Source organism: Canis aureus, chromosome X, assembly GCF_053574225.1.
Source record: "Canis aureus isolate CA01 chromosome X, VMU_Caureus_v.1.0, whole genome shotgun sequence".
Taxonomy (NCBI): Eukaryota; Metazoa; Chordata; class Mammalia; order Carnivora; family Canidae; genus Canis; species Canis aureus.
The window spans coordinates 74,521,963-74,541,027 of record NC_135649.1 but is presented as its reverse complement, the minus strand read 5'-3'; the positions used below and the strand labels follow the sequence as shown (position 1 = coordinate 74,541,027).

Below are 19,065 nucleotides of genomic sequence, written 5' to 3'. Positions count from 1 at the left end.
AAACAGTCAACAAAACTCAAAGTCTATCTAGCAATCTTTAGAATGGGAGAAGATATTTACAAGTTTCTTATCAGATAAAAGGCTATTATCCAAAATCTATAATGAACTTATCAAACTCATCACCCATAAAAACAAATAATCTAGGCAAGTAATAGGCAGGGGACAATGAATAGATATTTCTCCAAAGATGATATACAAATGGCTGACAGACATGAAAAAATGCTTCACATCACTTGTCATTAGGGATGTAGAGACCAAAACCACAATGAAATGCCATTTTACATTGGTGGGAATGGCTAAAATTAACAAGACAGAAACAGCCTATGTGGGCAAGGATGTAGAGAAAGGGGAACCCTATTACACTATTGGTGGGAATGCAAGCTGATACAGCCACTCTGGAAAACAGTATGGAGGTTCCTCAAGAAGTTAAAAAAGAGCTACCTGACAACTCAGCAATTGCAATCTTTTTATCCCAAAGATACAAATATAGTGATCTGAAGGGGCATCTGCACTTCAATGTTCATAAGCAGCAATGCCCACAATAGCCAAATTTTGGACAGAGCCAAGATATCCACTGACAGATGAATGGGTAAAAAATATGTATATATACAAAATGGAATATTACTCAGCCTTTAGAAAGGATGAATACTTATCCTTTACATTGATTTGTATGAAACTGTAGGGTATTTTGCTGAGTGAAATAAGTCAGTCAGTGGAAGATAATTTTATTATTTCACTCCTATGTGGAATATAAGAAACAGTGCAGAGGATCATATGGGGAGAGAGGGAACACTGAAGGAGAAGTCATCATAGAGGGAGACAAACCATGAGAGAGTCTTAAATGCAGGAAAGAAACAGAGGGTTGCTGGAGGGGAAGTGTATGGGGGATGGGGTAATTGGGTGATGAGTGTTAAGTAGGGTCTGTGATGTGATGAGCACTGGGTGTTATTTGCAACCAATGAATTACTGAACTCTACATCCCAAACTAATGATGTACTACTATATGTTGGGTAATTGAATTTAAATAAAAAAATACTTAGCTTGAAAGATTGTTTTGAAAATCAAATACAGTCATGTACTTTAAGTGTATTACAGAGGCTTGACACTGAGTTAATATTTAATAAATGGAATTATAATAATAATAGGGCAAATCATTGTGCAGTGGTGTGTTTTCTCTCATCATTTGTAGGGTGGAGAAATAAAAGTGAAGAAGAGCTACCCAGAAGGGGAAACGGCACCACATTTTTTCTGTTACTTGATACTTATAGAAACTCCTCAGCATTCACTCAAATGAACAAATGTTTATTTAAAAGAATTTGTACACATATAACACTCTCACTTTCAAAAAGCAGAGTAACTTTTTATATTATGAATAAACAAACACTGGCAACTTAAAACTATGGTTAAGGAAGGTAGGAAAAATATCCCCTTTCCCCAGCCAGGGACTGAGACTTGGAGCTAAAGCCAACCTCCATCTCTGTCTTTTAAATCTGAAAGTGACTTGACTAGAGATCTGATTTTGGTAGAGAGGAGAACTGTAGAGCTTGGGGAGCCTAGTGCCTTTTCTTTTGTAAGGGAAGGCCACCAAAACAATCTATAGGAAAGGGAGTAGCCAGCAGCTGACTTGAGCTGAGGCTGCTTTACAAGAGAGCAGACCCAAGAGAGGGAGGGATGAATGGAGGGGAAATTCCACCCTCCTACCTATGTGAAATGGTTGGCACTCACTTGAATATCAGCTCATGCCTTTAACCCCTAAGATATATCATTGAGAAACTGCCAGAATAATGGGTTTGAATAAAAATGATTTTGAACATTTGGCAACAGAGATGTCAGCCTGGGGCCCCTCTCATTCTAAGGCAGCCTGTACAGTAGAGCCCGATAATCTAGGCAGCAAGTTACATAGGACTTGTGGATAGCTGCAGCTCACTGATTTCACTGTGAGGAAATTCTGTCATTGATTTGAAAAACAAGGGTTATGGGAAAGGCCTGCTGGTCTCAGGATCTCTAGACACACAACCTATACCTGAGAACTTTACCCTATCTGGGAAACTGGCATGGGAGTGAACTCCATAATAGCAGCCAGGCTTCCCAAATGAATAATAAAAGGAGGTCTTGTCCAACTGACCTCTGGGCCTTCCTTAGACAACATGAGATGAGGAGGGGTTTGTGGGGAAGATATATACACCAAGTCTACTGGAAAGTTCAGCAAGAAGACTGTTGCCCCTTCAGAGCCTAATGTAAAAGTATAAGGAGGGGGCACACTGGAGCCTTCACCTGAAACAAGGGCCTCCTCCAGCCCTCAGCGCTTAGGTCCCAGGCCTCAGACACGAGGCAGAGAATCACATCTTGGCCTCTGCCCTTCCCTCAGCATCAAATAAGGGCAGGAGTTGAAATGTGGGTGGGAGAGAAGGGATCATCAGACACACTATCATTAGCACCTGAACCATATCTCTTCTTAAATCAGAAACCCCAAGAGAAGAAAGAAGAGCAAAGGAGAGAGGTTGTGCTTCCATCACATTAAATAGGAAACTTGGTAGAGGTGGGGCAGGGTGGTTTCAAATCAAGAAATTAATCACTCTAGCCATGGAAGGAATTATGAGCAGCAGAGCTCTATGTGTTCTCCATTTCTTCATTCATCTTGCTTCCGTTTTGGCTTTTTGGGGTTCCGGGACCGACTCTTGGCCTTGCACAGAGGACATATAGGTGCATTCCGATGAATTTGCTGATGGCATGACAAGCAGGCCTGGTGGGAGGACACAGGACAAAGAAAGTTAGTGATCAGATTCTTCTAGCCTATGGTTCAGCCTTCTCATCCCCAATGGTCAAGAAAGCAATTGTGATTTCCCAATAGGAAGATGTTATTATCACTTCTCAAAGAGTGTGACCCAAGTAGAGAGATCAGTGCTAGATGTAAGAATGTAAAGGCTATAAAGGGATGAGGGTCCAAGATGGTTATTGAGGAAAAATATCCAGAATTTGGAAATAAGGCAAAATGAGAATTATATATCATTTTAGCATTATATTGGAGCATGGTCCAACGGGCCCTATTAAGGATTAATACTCTAGGACAGATAGCAGTTAACTTTCTCTATGAATATTTTAGACTTTTCAGGTCATGTGGTCTTAGCTACACCTACTCAACTATACCTGTTCTTTATGAAAGAAGCTACAGACAATACATAAACAAACAGGTAGATGTGTGTGTGTCAGTAAAACTTTATTTACAAAAACTGAGAACCAATCAGACTTGGTCTGTGGGTTCTAGTTTGCTGACCCCTGCTCTAGGAGAATGTCCCTTTCTTGACTATTTACTATTGATCAGGGTCCAAACTGTGATTTATGCTAATAAACTACAAATGATTTTTTTCCCAGTAGAGATGCAGATTATTTCTGTTCCAAAGAAAAGATAATCATAAAAGTTACATTTATTTATTTTATTGGACATCAACCAGTTCTGTATTTAATTTTGCAAACTTGGGATCCCTGGGTGGCACAGCGGTTTGGCACCTGCCTTTGGCCCAGGGCGTGATCCTGGAGACCTGGGATCGAATCCCACGTTGGGCTCCCGGTGCATGGAGCCTGCTTCTCGCTCTGCCTGTGTCTCTGCCTCTCTCTCTCTCTGTGTGTGTGTGTGACTATCATAAATAAATAAAAATTAAAAAAAAATTTGCAAACTTATTTCAGCATTCTTTTCCTTTTCTTACTACATAATTAACTGTTTTTCTTTCTTTTTTTTAATTTTATTTTTATTTATTTATGATAGTCACACAGAGAGAGAGAGAGGCAGAGACAGGCAGAGGGAGAAGCAAGCTCCATGCACCGGGAGCCTGACGTGGGATTCGATCCCGGGTCTCCAGGATCGTGCCCTGGGCCAAAGGCAGGCGCCAAACCGCTGCACCACCCAGGGATCCCAATTAACTGTTTTTCAAATGCTTTTGGAACCACCTTTGTAATCCTGCTGACTCCCTCATTAAGAACAAATGTTCACTATATATTTGCACAAGTCTTTCTAACTTAAAAAAAATTATCCTTTGGTAGAGCCTGCCAACCTTCCTGCATTGTAGCCCCATTGGGAATGTGAAGCAGTGAAACCAGCTCGTCTGCTACAGCACATATATACTAACTCTTCCTCTGTGTCCCAAGCAAAGGCTGTTTTAGGAAGGCACCAAATATGTAACTACAAAGCCCGAGTCCTAGCCTTCCGTGGGGCTGCTTGAAGATACCTTGCTTCCTCCACAACCCCTACTCAGCTCACTTACCTTCATAGGTGGGGGCTGTTGCCTGAAGGTGGCTGTCTGCCGAGTGTCCTGCTTTCTAGCCACTTGGAGTTGTTGGGCAGCAGCAGCTGCAGCGGCCAGAGACTCAGGGATGGGGGGCTCCTGAGGCTCCGTCTGCCACTCCGCTTTCTGCTTCTCAAAGTAACTTTGGAAATGAAAGACATTAGTTAGATCATTCTGAAAGCAAGGAGAACCTTGCCCCTCTTAAAGACTCCATGTCACAGAACCAAAGGGGCGGGGCTGTGGCTCACTATAGAAAGTTCCTGTATCCTCCCCAGCACAAGGTTCTTCTCCTTCACTACCTGGCCCATTGTCTGCTGGGAAGGGTAATCCTTCTCTTTGTTGGCTCTGACAGATCCAGAAAATCAAGACTCCCAGGGCTAACAAAGTCCTTAAAGGGCACTTGCTTACTGTTCATCCCATTTACCCTTGCAATATTCTCATTAAGTGTCCCAGACCTCTGCTCACATACCTCTAGGAAGAAGCTCAACACTTCCACAGGCAGCCCGTTCTACTTTAAGAAGTGTGCCTCCTTCTACTAAACTGAACTCTCTCTGTAAGGTGAGTATCTAGGTCTCTAGATAAAGTTCCAGGATAGCACCTGGAGACCATGAAAGCCCAGCCTTCAACATTTTCAAAGGTTTCTAGACACCCCTTCTAGACTTTGACTTGGGAAGTCACCTCTTAAGAGTCACACACACACACACACACACACACACACACACACACACAGAGTCATAGACACAGTCTTGTGTTATCAAAATTGCACAAAGAATTTTAAAAGCTTCCCAGTAATACTAGTCTAATCATCCTTATTTTGGTACACAGAGACTTGTCCAAGGTCATACTGACAGGCCTGAAGCTAGGACTGAGAACCATGACTTTAGACCAGGTTTTATGTATGTATATGCGCCTCTGCGTGTGTATGTGTGTGTGTGTTGTATGTGTGTTACAGGGACAGGGAGTAGGCAGCTTACTCCAAAGAGAGCTTCTCTTCCTCTTCACATAGGTCAGGGAGCCTCTGTAGGCCTAGAGTCATGCGTAGGGCATCCACATGTTCCTTCAGTGGCTTATACTCATCATGTAGCCGCCGGGTAGACTCTAGCAGCTTGTTTAGGTCATTCTCAGACTGTTTGATGGTGTTTTCCATCTAGAACACACAGTGAGGTAGGTACAGAGAAAAGACACCAACAATGTCAGCAATGCAACAATGCAAGGCTCTACAGCTAGATGGATAAAATAGCTCAGGGTCCAGAGCCAGACCAATCTATGGTCAAGTCCTTCATTCACCATGTATTATATGTGACTCATCATGCCTGTTTTTTTCATCTTTATAATGGTGATACTAATAGTTCTTATTTCATATAATCTTATGAAGATTCAGTGATTTAATTCATATAAAGCTCTCAGTACAGGGGCTACCAAAGAGTAAAGGTTCAATAAATGGTAGTTATTATACAAATATAGCACCTTAAAGCTAGAATGGCCCTTAGAGCTGATTTAGTCCATCTCACCACCATTTTACAGATCAGAGAATTGAGACTCAGAAAGAAAAAGAAACTTCCTCAGAGAAATACTTCTTAGGGGCAAAGCATAGACAAAGAATAAGGTCTTCTTCCCAAGCCAGTGGTTTTTATCTTAGATCAGTAATTTTCAAAATGTGGTCACCAGATCAACAGCATTAGCATCACCTGAAAATTCATTAGGAATGCAAATTCTCAGGTACAACCTCAGGCATATAAAAATCAGAAATTCTAGGGTTGAATTCAATAATCTATGTTCTAAGAGCTTCTTCCAGGTGACTTTGATTCATGTTTAAGTTTGAAATCCACTAACTTAGATTCTTAGCCTCTCTGTGGGTAATATTTGTAATTTGCATTGGCTTTGTATCCTTTGTTAGTTGGCAACAGTTCATGAGACCCTGGAATCCTGTGATCTTGTGACACAGGAAATACCAAGTACCTACTGTCCAAATCACATTCATATTTCCTTTAAAATCCTAGGCTTGGCAATATCAGGAAATAGGTATTGCCATAGAAATGAGTTTCCTAAGAATAGAAACTTAACTCCTTCAAATGTAATTTTTAAAAACTGCTTCTCATTGTCATAGGCTCAAAGGATTGAAAAGGATCTCCTAAGTCAGCACCTCTAAATTTCCTCCTGGTGCATCAATTTTGCAGCCCAGAGGTAATCATTCAGACTGTGCTTGAATAACTCCAAAAAGTGGGAAACTTATCAACTTAGCAGACAGTTCATTCCCCATGTTCCAAGTATCTCAAAAAGAGACTCTAATGAGGGAGCTACACTTTAGTAAGGTGGCAGAGATTATTTGTTTAGCCTACTCGGAAGCTTTGGAGCCCGTTGAGCTAGACCCCAGAGGCAGCTGTCTGCTCTGATTTACTCCAAGGCTAACTCTCAACTCCCAGACTCCCAGAATGACAGCACATAAGTGCTGAAAGAGACCTTAGAGGTGACTGAATCCCTGTAACAGCAAAGAGAGAAAACGAGGCCTAAGAGAAAAAGGGACTTGTCCAGTGATATTCAGTGACAGAGCCAGAGCTAGATCTCAGAACTCCTGGATTCTTCCATTCTACCACAACCTGATGCTTACTCCCCTAAGTTGGCCACAGCCACATCTCAAGGAGAGGCCACAGTACTCATTACTGTCTATTCAACTAAGGGCCCAGAGGTAGGCTTCAGGCGGCCAGCCACGTACCACATTGATATCAGCATGGATCAGTCGGAGTTCCTCCACATGGGCCATCTTCTCCTGTAGCAGCAAGTCCATCTCCTGCTTATATTCCTTCAGGTGCCTCTCCTCTGATTCAAGAGCCTCAAACTCAGCCTTCAAACGTGCCTTGATTTTCTCCATCTGAAGGGTCTTGTTCCTGCAATTACCAAAAAGCAAGAAACAGATCAGCAGGAAAAGGTAGGAAAATGGTAATAGAATACAGATTTAGCCCTGAGCCAGGGCTATTTTCCTAAGCTTTTCATTCTCCAGGCAGACCCAACTTGAAGCCATCCTCCAAAAGTTAGGAGATCCTTTCTTTCTTTCTTTCTTTCTTTCTTTCTTTCTTTCTTTCTTTCTTTCTTTCTTTCATATTGTTTCATGTTTTTTAATAATACATTTATTTTTTATTGGTGTTCAATTTGCCAACATACAGAACAACACCCAAGTGCTCATCCCCTAAAGTGCCCCCCTCAGTGCCCACCACCCAGTCACCCCCACCCCACGCCCTCCTCCCCTTCCACCACCCCTAGTTCGTTTCCCAGAGTTAGGAGTCTTCCATGTTCTGTCTCCCTTTCTGATATTTCCTACCCATTTCTTAGAAGATCCTTTATTCTAAGATTGAAGCTCAGTGGGTCTCAAAAGGGGATAATTGTATTCCTTTATGGAACATTTGCAAACATGGAGGTTTTTGCTGTTAGAATGATTCATGATAAAACACTACTGGCATGTAGTGGCCATAGGCCAGAGACACTAAATAGCCTCTTAATGCACAGGAAAGTCCTACATCACAAAAAACTCCAACCCAAGATGCCAACCATGACCTTTGAGAAACTCCTACAGGAGCACCGTCCATTAAACTTTCTACAATGATGGAAATTTTCTATATCTATACTTTCTCATACAGTTGCCAATACACACATGTAGCTACTGGGTACTTGAAATGTGGCTAGTGCAGCTGAAGAACTGAATTTTGAATTTTATTTAATTTTAATTAATTTTTTAAATTTTAATTAATTTAATGTTATACTATCACACATGGTTAACAGGACTGCACAACTCTACAGAGTCCACCCTTCAGTTCCAGAAGAGGAAGTGGAATGTAAGAACTATAGCTCATTTCTTTTCCTAAAAAATAAAACTTGTATCTGGTTGTTAAATCCCAATTGTATACATTCTGGTTCAGTAATCGCACACCTGTGAATTTATTCTAAGGAAATAATTAAGGGAAACAAAACATTAGTACACAGGAATGTTCATTCTGGACTATGGGAAAGACTGCAATATTTGGAAACCATAAAAAGTAATCACTATGAAGACTTATGACATGGAAAATATTGAAGATATGATACTTAATGGAAAACTGTATATACTTGGATTGCATTTTTCAAAATATACATGCACAAAATATACTGGCACAGTTTCAAGGACCTTTAAGACCATTTGAAGCATGCCTAAATAAAAAGGACACAAAAATTTGGAAGGAGGCCCCTCTAGGGCACATTGTTATCCTCCCGATGGCTCTCTACTTTCTGGTTTTCAGGTACTACCTAGCTGTTATCCATCACTCAGATACTTTCTTCTGCATCAGTAGCTGGCTTTCACCCTTGCTCCAGGCCGTTCCATGGGTGCTCTTGCTCTATACCCTAGACTCTGGCCTCTGGCTTTAGCCTGTTTCTGTCTTTAGTCTCTCTCTCATGGCTCCTGCCTTAAGAGGTGACCCTCAATGGCACAGACCCACAAACAGACTTGTGTTAGGTGGATAGGATAATGGGAGAAATTTTTCTTTATTTATTCAAAAATTCTTTTCATGTTATTGTATTTTGTTATCTAGAAAGGGTGAAAACAAAAGATGGGTGTTATTATCCCATTTCTAAAATAGGAAATTGAGGTTCAGGGTAGCAACTTGCCCAAGACCACAGAACTAGTAAATGGGATGTTGAGATTTGAACACAGGGCCCTCTAACACCACCCACTATGCCACACTAACTGAGTGGGGTTGCCCTGACTAAAGAGCATAAACATAATAAGAGTTCTTGGTATACCTGTTCAACTGCCTTGAAGAGGGTGAAACTGACTTGTATTGGCCAATTAACTAACTATATAGAGCCCCTCCTATCTAGACTTCCATTTTCCTCCTCTACATTACATGTAGAGCAATCTGAATTTTGCCTATTCCTACCCCAATTTACAGATGAGAAAATTGAGATTTAGAGTGAGATATAGTATATCATCCTAAGGCAATCTGTGACAGTGCTCAGCCTACAATCCATTTCTGCAAGCAGAACCATATTATAAAAGGAACATGAGCTTTAGATTCAGACCTGGGTATAAATCTGGGTTCTACCATTCCCTAGCTATCTGTTTTTAGACAATAATAATAACAGCTATATTTATAGTTTATATGTATTGAACACCTATTATGTACCAATTATATAGGATTTTAATATAAACTCTATTTAACAAATATTTATGGGACATTTATCATGAGGCATGCACTATACCAGTTGCAAGGAATAGAACAAAAAACAGAATAGTCTGTGGACAGGAAAATTCATCTAATGACTAAAATGGACCCTGAACACATTGCTACATGAAAAACTATGTGATGAGTAGTAAAGATGAGATGCAGAATGCAATAGGAAGACACAATAAAGGGATATAACAGTCTAAGGGACATTGTAAAGTCAAAGGGACATTCACCAGAAGCTATCCTAATAATCTGTGGATGTGAAAATTGGAGCAAAACCTGGAAAATGAGTAGGAGGTAGCTGGTAAAGTGCACGTAGACACAGAGGAAAGCAGTCCAGGCAGAAAGAATAGCAGGAGCAATTAATTGCCTTGGCACAGAAAAGAAAATGGCACATTAGATGAATTAAACAAAGGTCAGTGTGGCTGGAGCATTTACTATATGAGGGAGGAGGCCTGAGATGAAATTAAGAGGATGCCAGAATATGGCCTGGGGATTGAGATGAGGAGTTAGGACTTTTATCCTTAGGAGAAGGGGGAATCATTGTAGTATTTCAAGCATCAGGAGAGGGACAAAATCTGATTATCTCACTTTACTTCTCAGTCTTGGAGAGATTTTTGCTTCTAACAAGGTATGAAAGCAAGACAAAAAAAAAAGTGGGGGAGGGGAACAACAACTAGCTGGGCAAAAGCAGTGAGGCAAAAGCCTCCAGGGCAGGAGACCCCAGCCCTGGAGAAGCTGGAACTTTAAAAATCTGCATCGGATTTTGCAGGACAGAAAAGTACTTAACAGAATAATCTGACAGAATTACAGGAGGAGCAGTGAAGACGCAAGATTCCTGGAGTCACTATAAAACGAGGGGCAGGGAGGCGGGGCAAGATGGCGGAAGAGTAGGGTCCCCAAGTCACCTGTCCCTAACAAATTACCTAGATAACTTCCAAATCATCCTGAAAATCTACGAATTCGGCCTGAGATTTAAAGAGAGAACAGCTGGAATGCTACAGTGAGAAGAGTTCACACTTCTATCAAGGTAGGAAGACCGGGGAAAAAAGAAATAAAGAAACAAAAGGCATCCAAGGGGAAGGGGCCCCAAGTAGAGCCAGGCCAAGGCCGGGGCGAGTGTCCCCAGGACCGGAAAGCCCCATCCTGGAGAAGCGGGAGCTTCACCAATCTTCCCGGGTGGAAAGGCTCTCGCAGGGAGTTAGAGCAGGACCCCAGGAAGGGCGGGGATGCCCTCAGGCTCCCTGGGACACTAACAGAGCACCAGCGCCCCAGGGAGAGCGTGCCGAGCTCCCTAAAGGGCTGCAGCTCTCGCACGGCTGGACCCGGGAACAGCTCGGAGGCGGCTCCGGCAGAGGCTCCACGCAGGAGGAGGCTGCGTGGCCCCGGGAGTAGCTCGGGGGCTGCTCCGGCAGAGGAAGAGGCTCCGTGCGGAGGGGGCTGCCCTGGGAGCAGCTCGGAGGGGCTCAGGCGGTGGCTCCGCGGACAGGGGGCGTTGTGGCCCAGGAGCGCGAAATCAACAGTGCAGGCCCGGGATCACAGGGAAACGGGGACACAGCCCAGGATCCGGCCTCCCCCCCGGAACAGGCAGAGGCCAGGAGGGCACAGAACAGCAAGAACGTTCCTACCCCAAGCTGAGCAGATTAGCGGTCCGTCCTGGGAGCATCCAGGCCCCTGCAGACTGAGAGCTAGGTAGTTACTGCCTGAGCTGAATCCAGGAATCCAGAGCTGGCCGCCACCATTGTGGTTGTTCCTCCTGGGGCCTCACAGGGTAAACAACCCCCACTGAGCCTCACAGTGGCCTCACCTGATAAGCAGCTTAAAAATCACTCACTGAGCCCTGCACCAGGCAGGGGGCTGAGCAGCTCCCCCAAGTGCTAACACCGGACAATCAGCACAACAGGCTCGAAACCCAGAAGACCAGCTAGACAGGCAAAAAACAAATTATTAACCGAGCAGCACTGGAAAGTTCCAGGGGAAGTCAAGGAACTTACAGTACACAGAATCAGAGGATACTACCCCTTGTATTTTTTTCTTTTTGATTTCTGTTTGCTTCCCCCCCTTTTTTCTCTTTTTCTTCACATTCTTTTCTTTTTTTCCTCTTTTTTCTATTTTCATTTCCTTCTCTTCTTTCTCTTCTCTCTTTTTCCTCTTTTCCCAATGCAACTTGTTTTTGGCCACTCTGTACTGAGCAAAATGACTACAAGGAAAACCTCACCTCAAATGAAAGAATCAGAAACAGTCCTCTCTCCAGTTACAAATTTGGATTACAATTCAATGTCAGAAAGCCAATTCAGAATCACTATTATAAAGCTACTGGTGGCTCTAGAAAAAAGCATAAAGGACTCAAGAGACTTCATGACTGCAGAATTTAGATCTAATCAGACAGAAATTAAAAATCAATTGAATGAGATGCAATGCAAACTAGAGGTCCTAACGATGAGGGTTAACGAGGTGGAAGAACGAGTGAGAGACATAGAAGACAAGTTGATGGCAAAGAGGGAAACTGAGGAAAAAAGAGACAAACAATTGAAAGACCATGAGGATAGATTAAGGGAAATAAATGACAGCCTGAGGAAGAAAAACCTACGTTTAATTGGGATTCCTGAGGCGCCGAAAGAGACAGAGGTCCAGAATATGTATTTGAACAAATCATAGCTGAAAAATTTCCTAATCTGGTAAGGAAAACAGGCATTCAGATCCAGGAAATAGAGAGATCTCCCCCTAAAATCAATAAAAACCATTGAACACCTTGACATTTAATAGTGAAGCTTGCAAATTCCAAAGATAAAGAGAAGATCCTTAAAGCAGCAAGAGACAAGAAATCCCTAACTTATATGGGGAGGAGTATTAGCTTAACAGCAGACCTCTCCACAGAGACCTGGCAGGCCAGAAAGGGCTGGCAGGATATATTCAGGGTCCTAATTGAGAAAAATATGCAAACAAGAATAGTTTTTCCAGCAAGGCTCTCATTCAGAATGGAAGGAGAGATAAAGAGCTTTCAAGACAGGCAGGAACTGAAAGAATATGTGATCTCCAAACCAGCTCTGCAAGAAATTTTAAGGAGGACTCTTAAAATTCCCCTTTAAGAAGAAGTCCAATGGAACAATCCACAAAAACAGGGACTGAACAGGTATCATGATGACACTCAACTCCTATCTTTCAATAGTAACTCTGAACGTGAATGGGCTTAATGACCCCACCAAAAGGGTAGGGTGTTAACTGGATAAAAAAGCAGGACCCATCTATTTGCTGTCTACAAGAGACTCATTTTAGACAGAAGGAGACCTACAGCCTAAAAATAAAAGGTTGGAGAACCATTTACCATTCAAATGGTCCTGAAAAGAAAGCAGGGGTACCCATCCTTATATCAGATAAACTAAAATTTACCCTGAAGACTGTAGTGAGAGATGAAGAGGGGCACTAAATCATACTTAAAGGAACTATCCAAGAAGAGGATTTAACAATCATCAATATATATGCCCCGAATGTGGGAGCTGCCAAATATATCAATCAATTAATAACCAAAATTAAGACATACTTAGATAATAATACACTTATACTTGGTGACTTCAATCTAGCGCTTTCTTCACTCGATAGGTCTTCTAAGCACAACATCTCCAAAGAAACGAGAGCTTTAAATGATACACTGGACCAGAGGGATTTCACAGATATCTACAGAACTTTACATCCAAACTTAACTGAATACACATTCTTCTCAAGTGCACATGGAAGTTTTTCCAGAGTAGACCAAATACTGGGTCACAAATCAGTTTTGAACCGATACCAAAAGATTGGGATTGTGCCCTGTATATTCTCAGACCATAATGCCTTCAAATTAGAACTAAATCACAACAAGAAGTTTGGAAGGACCTCAAACACGTGGAGGTTAAGGACCATCTTGCTAAAAGATGAAAGGGTCAACCAGGAAATTAAGGAAGAATTAAAAAGATTCATGGAAACTAATGAGAATGAAGATACAACTCTTCAAAATCTTTGGTATACAGCAAAAGAAGTCCTGAGGGGGAAATACATAGCAATACAAGCATCCATTCAAAAACTGGAAAGAACTCAAATACAAATGCTAACCTTACACCTAAAGGAGATAGAGAAAAAACAGCAAGTAGATCCTACACCGAGCAGAAGAAGAGAGTTAATAAAGATTAGAACACACAACGAAATTTAGATCAGAAGAACTGTGGAACAGATCAACAAAACCAGGAGTTGGTTCTTTGAAAGAATTAATAAGATAGATAAACCATTAGCCAGCCTTATTAAAAAGAAGACAGAGAAGACTCAAATTAATAAAATCATGAATGAGAAACGAGAGATCACTACCAACACCAAGGAAATACAAACGATTTTAAAAACATATTATGAACAGCTATACGCCAATAAAATAGGCAATCTAGAAGAAATGGATGCAGCTCTAGAAAGCCACAAACTACTAAAACTGGAACAGGAAGAAATAGAAAACCTGAACAGGCCAATAAACAGGGTGGAAATTGAAGCAGTCATCAAAAACCTCCCAAGACACAAAAGTCCAGGGCCAGATGGCTTCCCAAGGGAATTCTATCAAATTTTTAAAGAAGAAACCATACCAAAAAAAAAAAAAAGAAGAAACCATACCTATTCTACTAAAGCTGTTTGGAAAGATAGAAAGAGATGGAGTACTTCCAAATTCGTTCTATGAGGCCAGCATCACCTTAATTCCAAAACCAGACAAAGACACCACCAAAAAGGAGAATTATAGACAAATATCCCTGATGAACATGGATGCAAAAATTCTCAACAAGATACTAGCCAATAGGAGCCAACAGTACATTAAGAAAATTATTCACCATGACCAAGCAGGATTTATTCCTGGGACACAAAGCTGGTTCAACACTCATAAAACAATCAATGTGACTCATCATATCAGCAAGAGAAAAACGAAGAACCATATGATCCTCTCAATAGATGCAGAGAAAGCATTTGACAAAATACAGCATCCATTCCTGATCAAAACTCTTCAGAGTGTAAGCATAGAGGAAATATTCCTCAACATCTTAAAAGCCATCTACAAAAAGCCCACAGCAAATATCATTCTCAATGGGGAAATGCTGGGAGCCTTTCCCCTAAGATCAGGAACAAGACAGGGATGTCCACTCTCACCACTGCTATTCAACATAGTACTAGAAGTCCTAGCCTCAGCAATCACACAAAAGAAAGACATTAAAGGCATTCAAATTGGCAAAGAAGAAGTCATACTCTCCCTCTTCGCTGATGACATGATGCTCTACATAGAAAACCCAAAAGACTCTACTCCAAGATTGCTAGAACTCATACAGCAAATGCAGTGTGGCAGGATACAAAATCAATGCCCAGAAGTCAGTGGCATTTCTATACACTAACAATGAGACTGAAGAAAGAGAAATTAAGGAGTCAATCCCATTTACAATTGCACCCAAAAGCATAAGATACCTAGGAATAAACCTAACCAAAGAGGTAAAGGATCTATACCCTAAAAACTACAGAACACTTCTGAAAGAAATTAAGGAAGACACAGAGAGATGGGAAAATATTCCATGCTCATGGATTGGCAGAATTAATATTGTGAAAATGTCAGTGTTACCCAGGGCAATTTACACGTTTAATGCAATCCCTATCAAAATACTATGGACTTTCTTCAGAGAGTTAGAACAAATTATTTTAAGATTTGTGTGGAATCAGAAAAGACCCCGAATATCCAGGGGAATTTTAAAAAAGAAAACCATATCTGGGGGCATCACAATGCCAGATTTCAGGTTGTACTACAAAGCTGTGGTCATCAAGACAGTGTGGTACTGGCACAAAAAACAGACACATAGATCAATGGAACAGAATAGAGAACCCAGAAGTGGACCCTCACCTTTATGGTCAACTAATATTCAACAAAGGAGGAAAGACTATCCATTGGAAGAAAGACAGTCTCTTCAATAGATGGTGCTGGGAAAATTGGACATCCACATGCAGAAGAATGAAACTAGACCACTCTCTTTCACCATACAGAAAGATAAACTCAAAATGGATGAAAGATCTAAATGTGAGAAAAGATTCCGTCAAAATCCTAGAAGAGAACACAGGCAACACCCTTTTTGAACTCGCCCACAGTAACTTCTTGCAAGATACATCCCCGAAGGCAAAAGAAAGAAAAGCAAAAATGAACTATTGGAACTTCATCAAGATAAGATGCTTTTGCACAGCAAAGGATACAGTCAACAAAACTAAAAGACAACCTACAGAATGGGAGAAGATATTTGCAAATGACGTATCAGATAAAGGGCTAGTTTCCAAGATCTATAAAGAACTTCTTAAACTCAACAGCAAAGAAACAACCCAATCATGAAATGGGCAAAAGACATGAGCAGAAATCTCACAGAGGAAGACAGACACATGGCCAACATGCACATGAGAAAATGCTCTGCATCACTTGCCATCAGGGAAATACAAATCAAAACCACAATGAGATCCTACCCCAGCAATGAGAATGGGTACTACAGAATTCGTTACTGCAGAGTTGAGGTCTAATGAGGCTGAAATTAAAAATAGATTAAATGAGATCCAACTCAAATGGGATGTTCTAACAGCTAGGGTTAATGAGGTGGAAAAGAGAGTGAGTTACATAGAAGACAAGTTGATGGTAAAGAAGGAAGCTGAGGAAAAAAGAGAAAAACAATTAAAAGCCCAGAGGAAAGGTTTAGGGAAATAAATGATATCTTGAGAAGGAAGAATATAGGTTTTATTGAGATTCCAGAAGAGGCTGAGAGAGAGAGACAGACAGACAGACAGCAGACAGAGGACCACAAGGTATACTTCAACAAATCATATCTGAGAACTTCGCTAATCTGGGGAAGGAAGCAGGCATTCAGGTACAAGATATAGAGAGGGACCCCCAAAAATCGATAAAAACCATTCAACACCTCGACATTTAAGAGTGAAACTTGCAAATTTCCGAGATAAAGAGAAAAGTCATAAAGCAGCTTGAAACAACAGCTTCTTAACTTATATGGGGAGAAATATCAGATTAACAGCAGACCTCTCCACAGAGATCTGGCAGGCAAGAAAGGGCTGGCATGATATATTCAGAGTACTAAATGAGAAGAACATGTAGCCAAGAATACTTTATGCAGCGGGGCTGTCATTCAGAATAGAAGGAGAGATAAAGAGCTTCCAAGATAGGCAGAAACTAAAAGAATATGTGAACACCAAACTAGCTCTGCAAGAAATAATAAGAGGGACCCAGTAAAAAAAGAGGAAGCCCAAAGAAATAATCCACAAAAACAGGGACTGAATAGGTATTATGATGACACTAAATTCATATCTTTCAATAGTAAGTCTGATCGTGAATGGGTCAAATGATCCCAGCAAAAGGTGCAGGGTTTCAGACTCGATAAAAAAGACTTCTCATCTATTTGCTGTCTACAAGAGACTCTTTTCAGATCTAAGGACACCTATAGGCTGAAAATGAAGAAGTGGAGAACCATTTACCATTCAAGTGGTCTTCAAGAAAAAGCTGGGGTAGCAATCCTCATTTCAGATGAATTAGAGTTTATAGCAAAGACTAGTAAGAGATGAAGAGGGATACTATATCATACTAAAAGGTCTATCCAACAAGAAGACCTAACACTTATGAATGTACATGCCCCTAATGTGGGAGCTGCCAAGTATGTCAATTAATAATCAAATAAATACATACTTAGATAATAAGACACTAACAATAAGAGAATTCAACATGGCACTTTCTGCAAATGACAGATTTTGTAAGCACAACACCAAAAAAAGAAACAACGGCCTTAAATGATATACTGGAAAAAAAGATTTCACTAATATATACAGAACTTTCCATTTCAAACTCAAATGAATACACATTGTTCTCAACTGCACATGGAACTTTCTCCAGAATAGACTGCACACTGGGTCACAAGTCAGGTCTCAACCAATACCAAAAGATTGGGATTCTCCCCTGCATATTTTCAGACCATAATGCTTTGAAACTAGAACGCAATCGCAAGAAGAAATTTGGAAGAAGCTCAAACACATGGAGGTTAAAGAGCATCCTAGTAAAAGATGAATGGGTCAACCAGGAAATTAGAGAATTAAAAAGATTAATGGAAACTAATGAAGATACAACCATTCAAAAACTTTGGGAAAAGTCATCCTAAGAGGGAAATGCATTGCAAAACAAGCATCCCTCAAAAAATTGGAAAAAACTCAAATACAAAAGCTAACCTCGCACCTAAAGGAACTGGAGAAAGAACAACAAATAAAACCAACACCAAGCAGAAGAAGAGAGATAATAAATATTAGAGCAGAACTCAATGAAATAGAGACCAGCAGAACTGTAGAACAGATCAACAAAACCAGGAGTTCCTTCTTTGAGAGAATTAATAAGATAGATAAACCCCTAGCCAGCCTAATTAAGAAGTTTAAAGACTCAATAAAATCATGAATGAAAGAGAGAGATCACAGCCAATACCAAGGAAATACAAACGATTTTTAAAAAGCATTATGAGTAGCTATATGCCAATAAATTATGCAATCTAGAAGAAATGGATGAATTTCTGGAAAACCACAAACTACCAAAAATGGAACAGGAAGAAATAGAAAACCTGAACAGGCCAATAACCAGAGATGAACCTGAAGCAGTTATCAAAAACCTCCTAAGACACAAAAGTCCAGGGCCAGATGGATTCCCAAGGGGAATTCTATCAAATGTTTTTTTTTAAATAATAAATTTATTTTTTATTGGTGTTCAATTTGCCAACATACAGAATAACACCCAGTGTTCATCCTGTCAGGTGCCCCCCTCAGTGCCCATCACCCATTCACCCCCACCCCCCGCCCCCTCCCCCTTCCACCACCCCTAGTTCGTTTCCCAGAGTTAGGAGTCTTTATGTTCTGTCTCCCCTATCAAATGTTTAAAGAAAAAATAACACCTATTCTACTAAATCTATTTCAAAGGATAGAAGGACAGAATACATAGAAACTCTTTTTTATGAGGCCTCTATTACCTTGAATCAAAAACCAGGCAAAGACCCCACCAAAAGGGAGAATTATAGACCAATATCCCTGATGAACATAAATGGAAAAAATTCTCAGCAAAATACTACTCAATAAGATACAACAGTACTTTAAGAGGATTATTCACCATGTCTAAGTGGGATTTATCCTCAGGATGCAAGGTTGGTTCAACACTCATAAAATAATCAGTGTGATAGATCACATCAACAAGTGAAATAACAAGAACCACGTGATTCTCTCAATAGATGCAGAGAAAGCATTTGACAAAATATACCATGCATTCCTGATTAAAACTCTTCAAAGTGTAGTGATACAGGAAACATTCCTCAGTATCTTAAAAGCCATTTATGAAAAGCCCACAGCAAATATCATTCTCTATGGGGAAACCCTGAGAACATTTCCCCTACGTTCAGGAACACGACAGGGATGACCACTCTCACCATTTGTTATTCAACATAGTGCTAGAAGTCCTAGCCTCAACCATCAAACAACCAAAAGAAATAAAAGGCATTCAAATTGGTAAAGAAGAAGTCAAACCTTCTCTCTTT

General features: G+C 40.8%; 1 protein-coding gene across 3 annotated transcripts in view; it reads right to left on the bottom strand.

Moving 5' to 3' along the window:
* Nucleotides 1–1,281: 1,281 nt before the first annotated feature.
* The window catches only part of ZC4H2 (zinc finger C4H2-type containing), a 61,746-nt gene continuing 43,962 nt past the window's right edge, over nt 1,282–19,065 (bottom strand). For 2 of the 3 annotated variants that reach the window (XM_077887397.1, XM_077887399.1), the window contains 4 exons: nt 6,994–7,165; nt 5,255–5,427; nt 4,260–4,422; nt 1,282–2,743 (listed from right to left, as the gene is read on the bottom strand). In XM_077887397.1, the coding sequence (XP_077743523.1) occupies nt 2,630–2,743; nt 4,260–4,422; nt 5,255–5,427; nt 6,994–7,165 (622 nt within the window). In that variant the 3' untranslated portion in view covers nt 1,282–2,629. The remainder of the gene's footprint in view (nt 2,744–4,259; nt 4,423–5,254; nt 5,428–6,993; nt 7,166–19,065) is intronic. The other variant, XM_077887400.1, reaches the window with a different exon arrangement.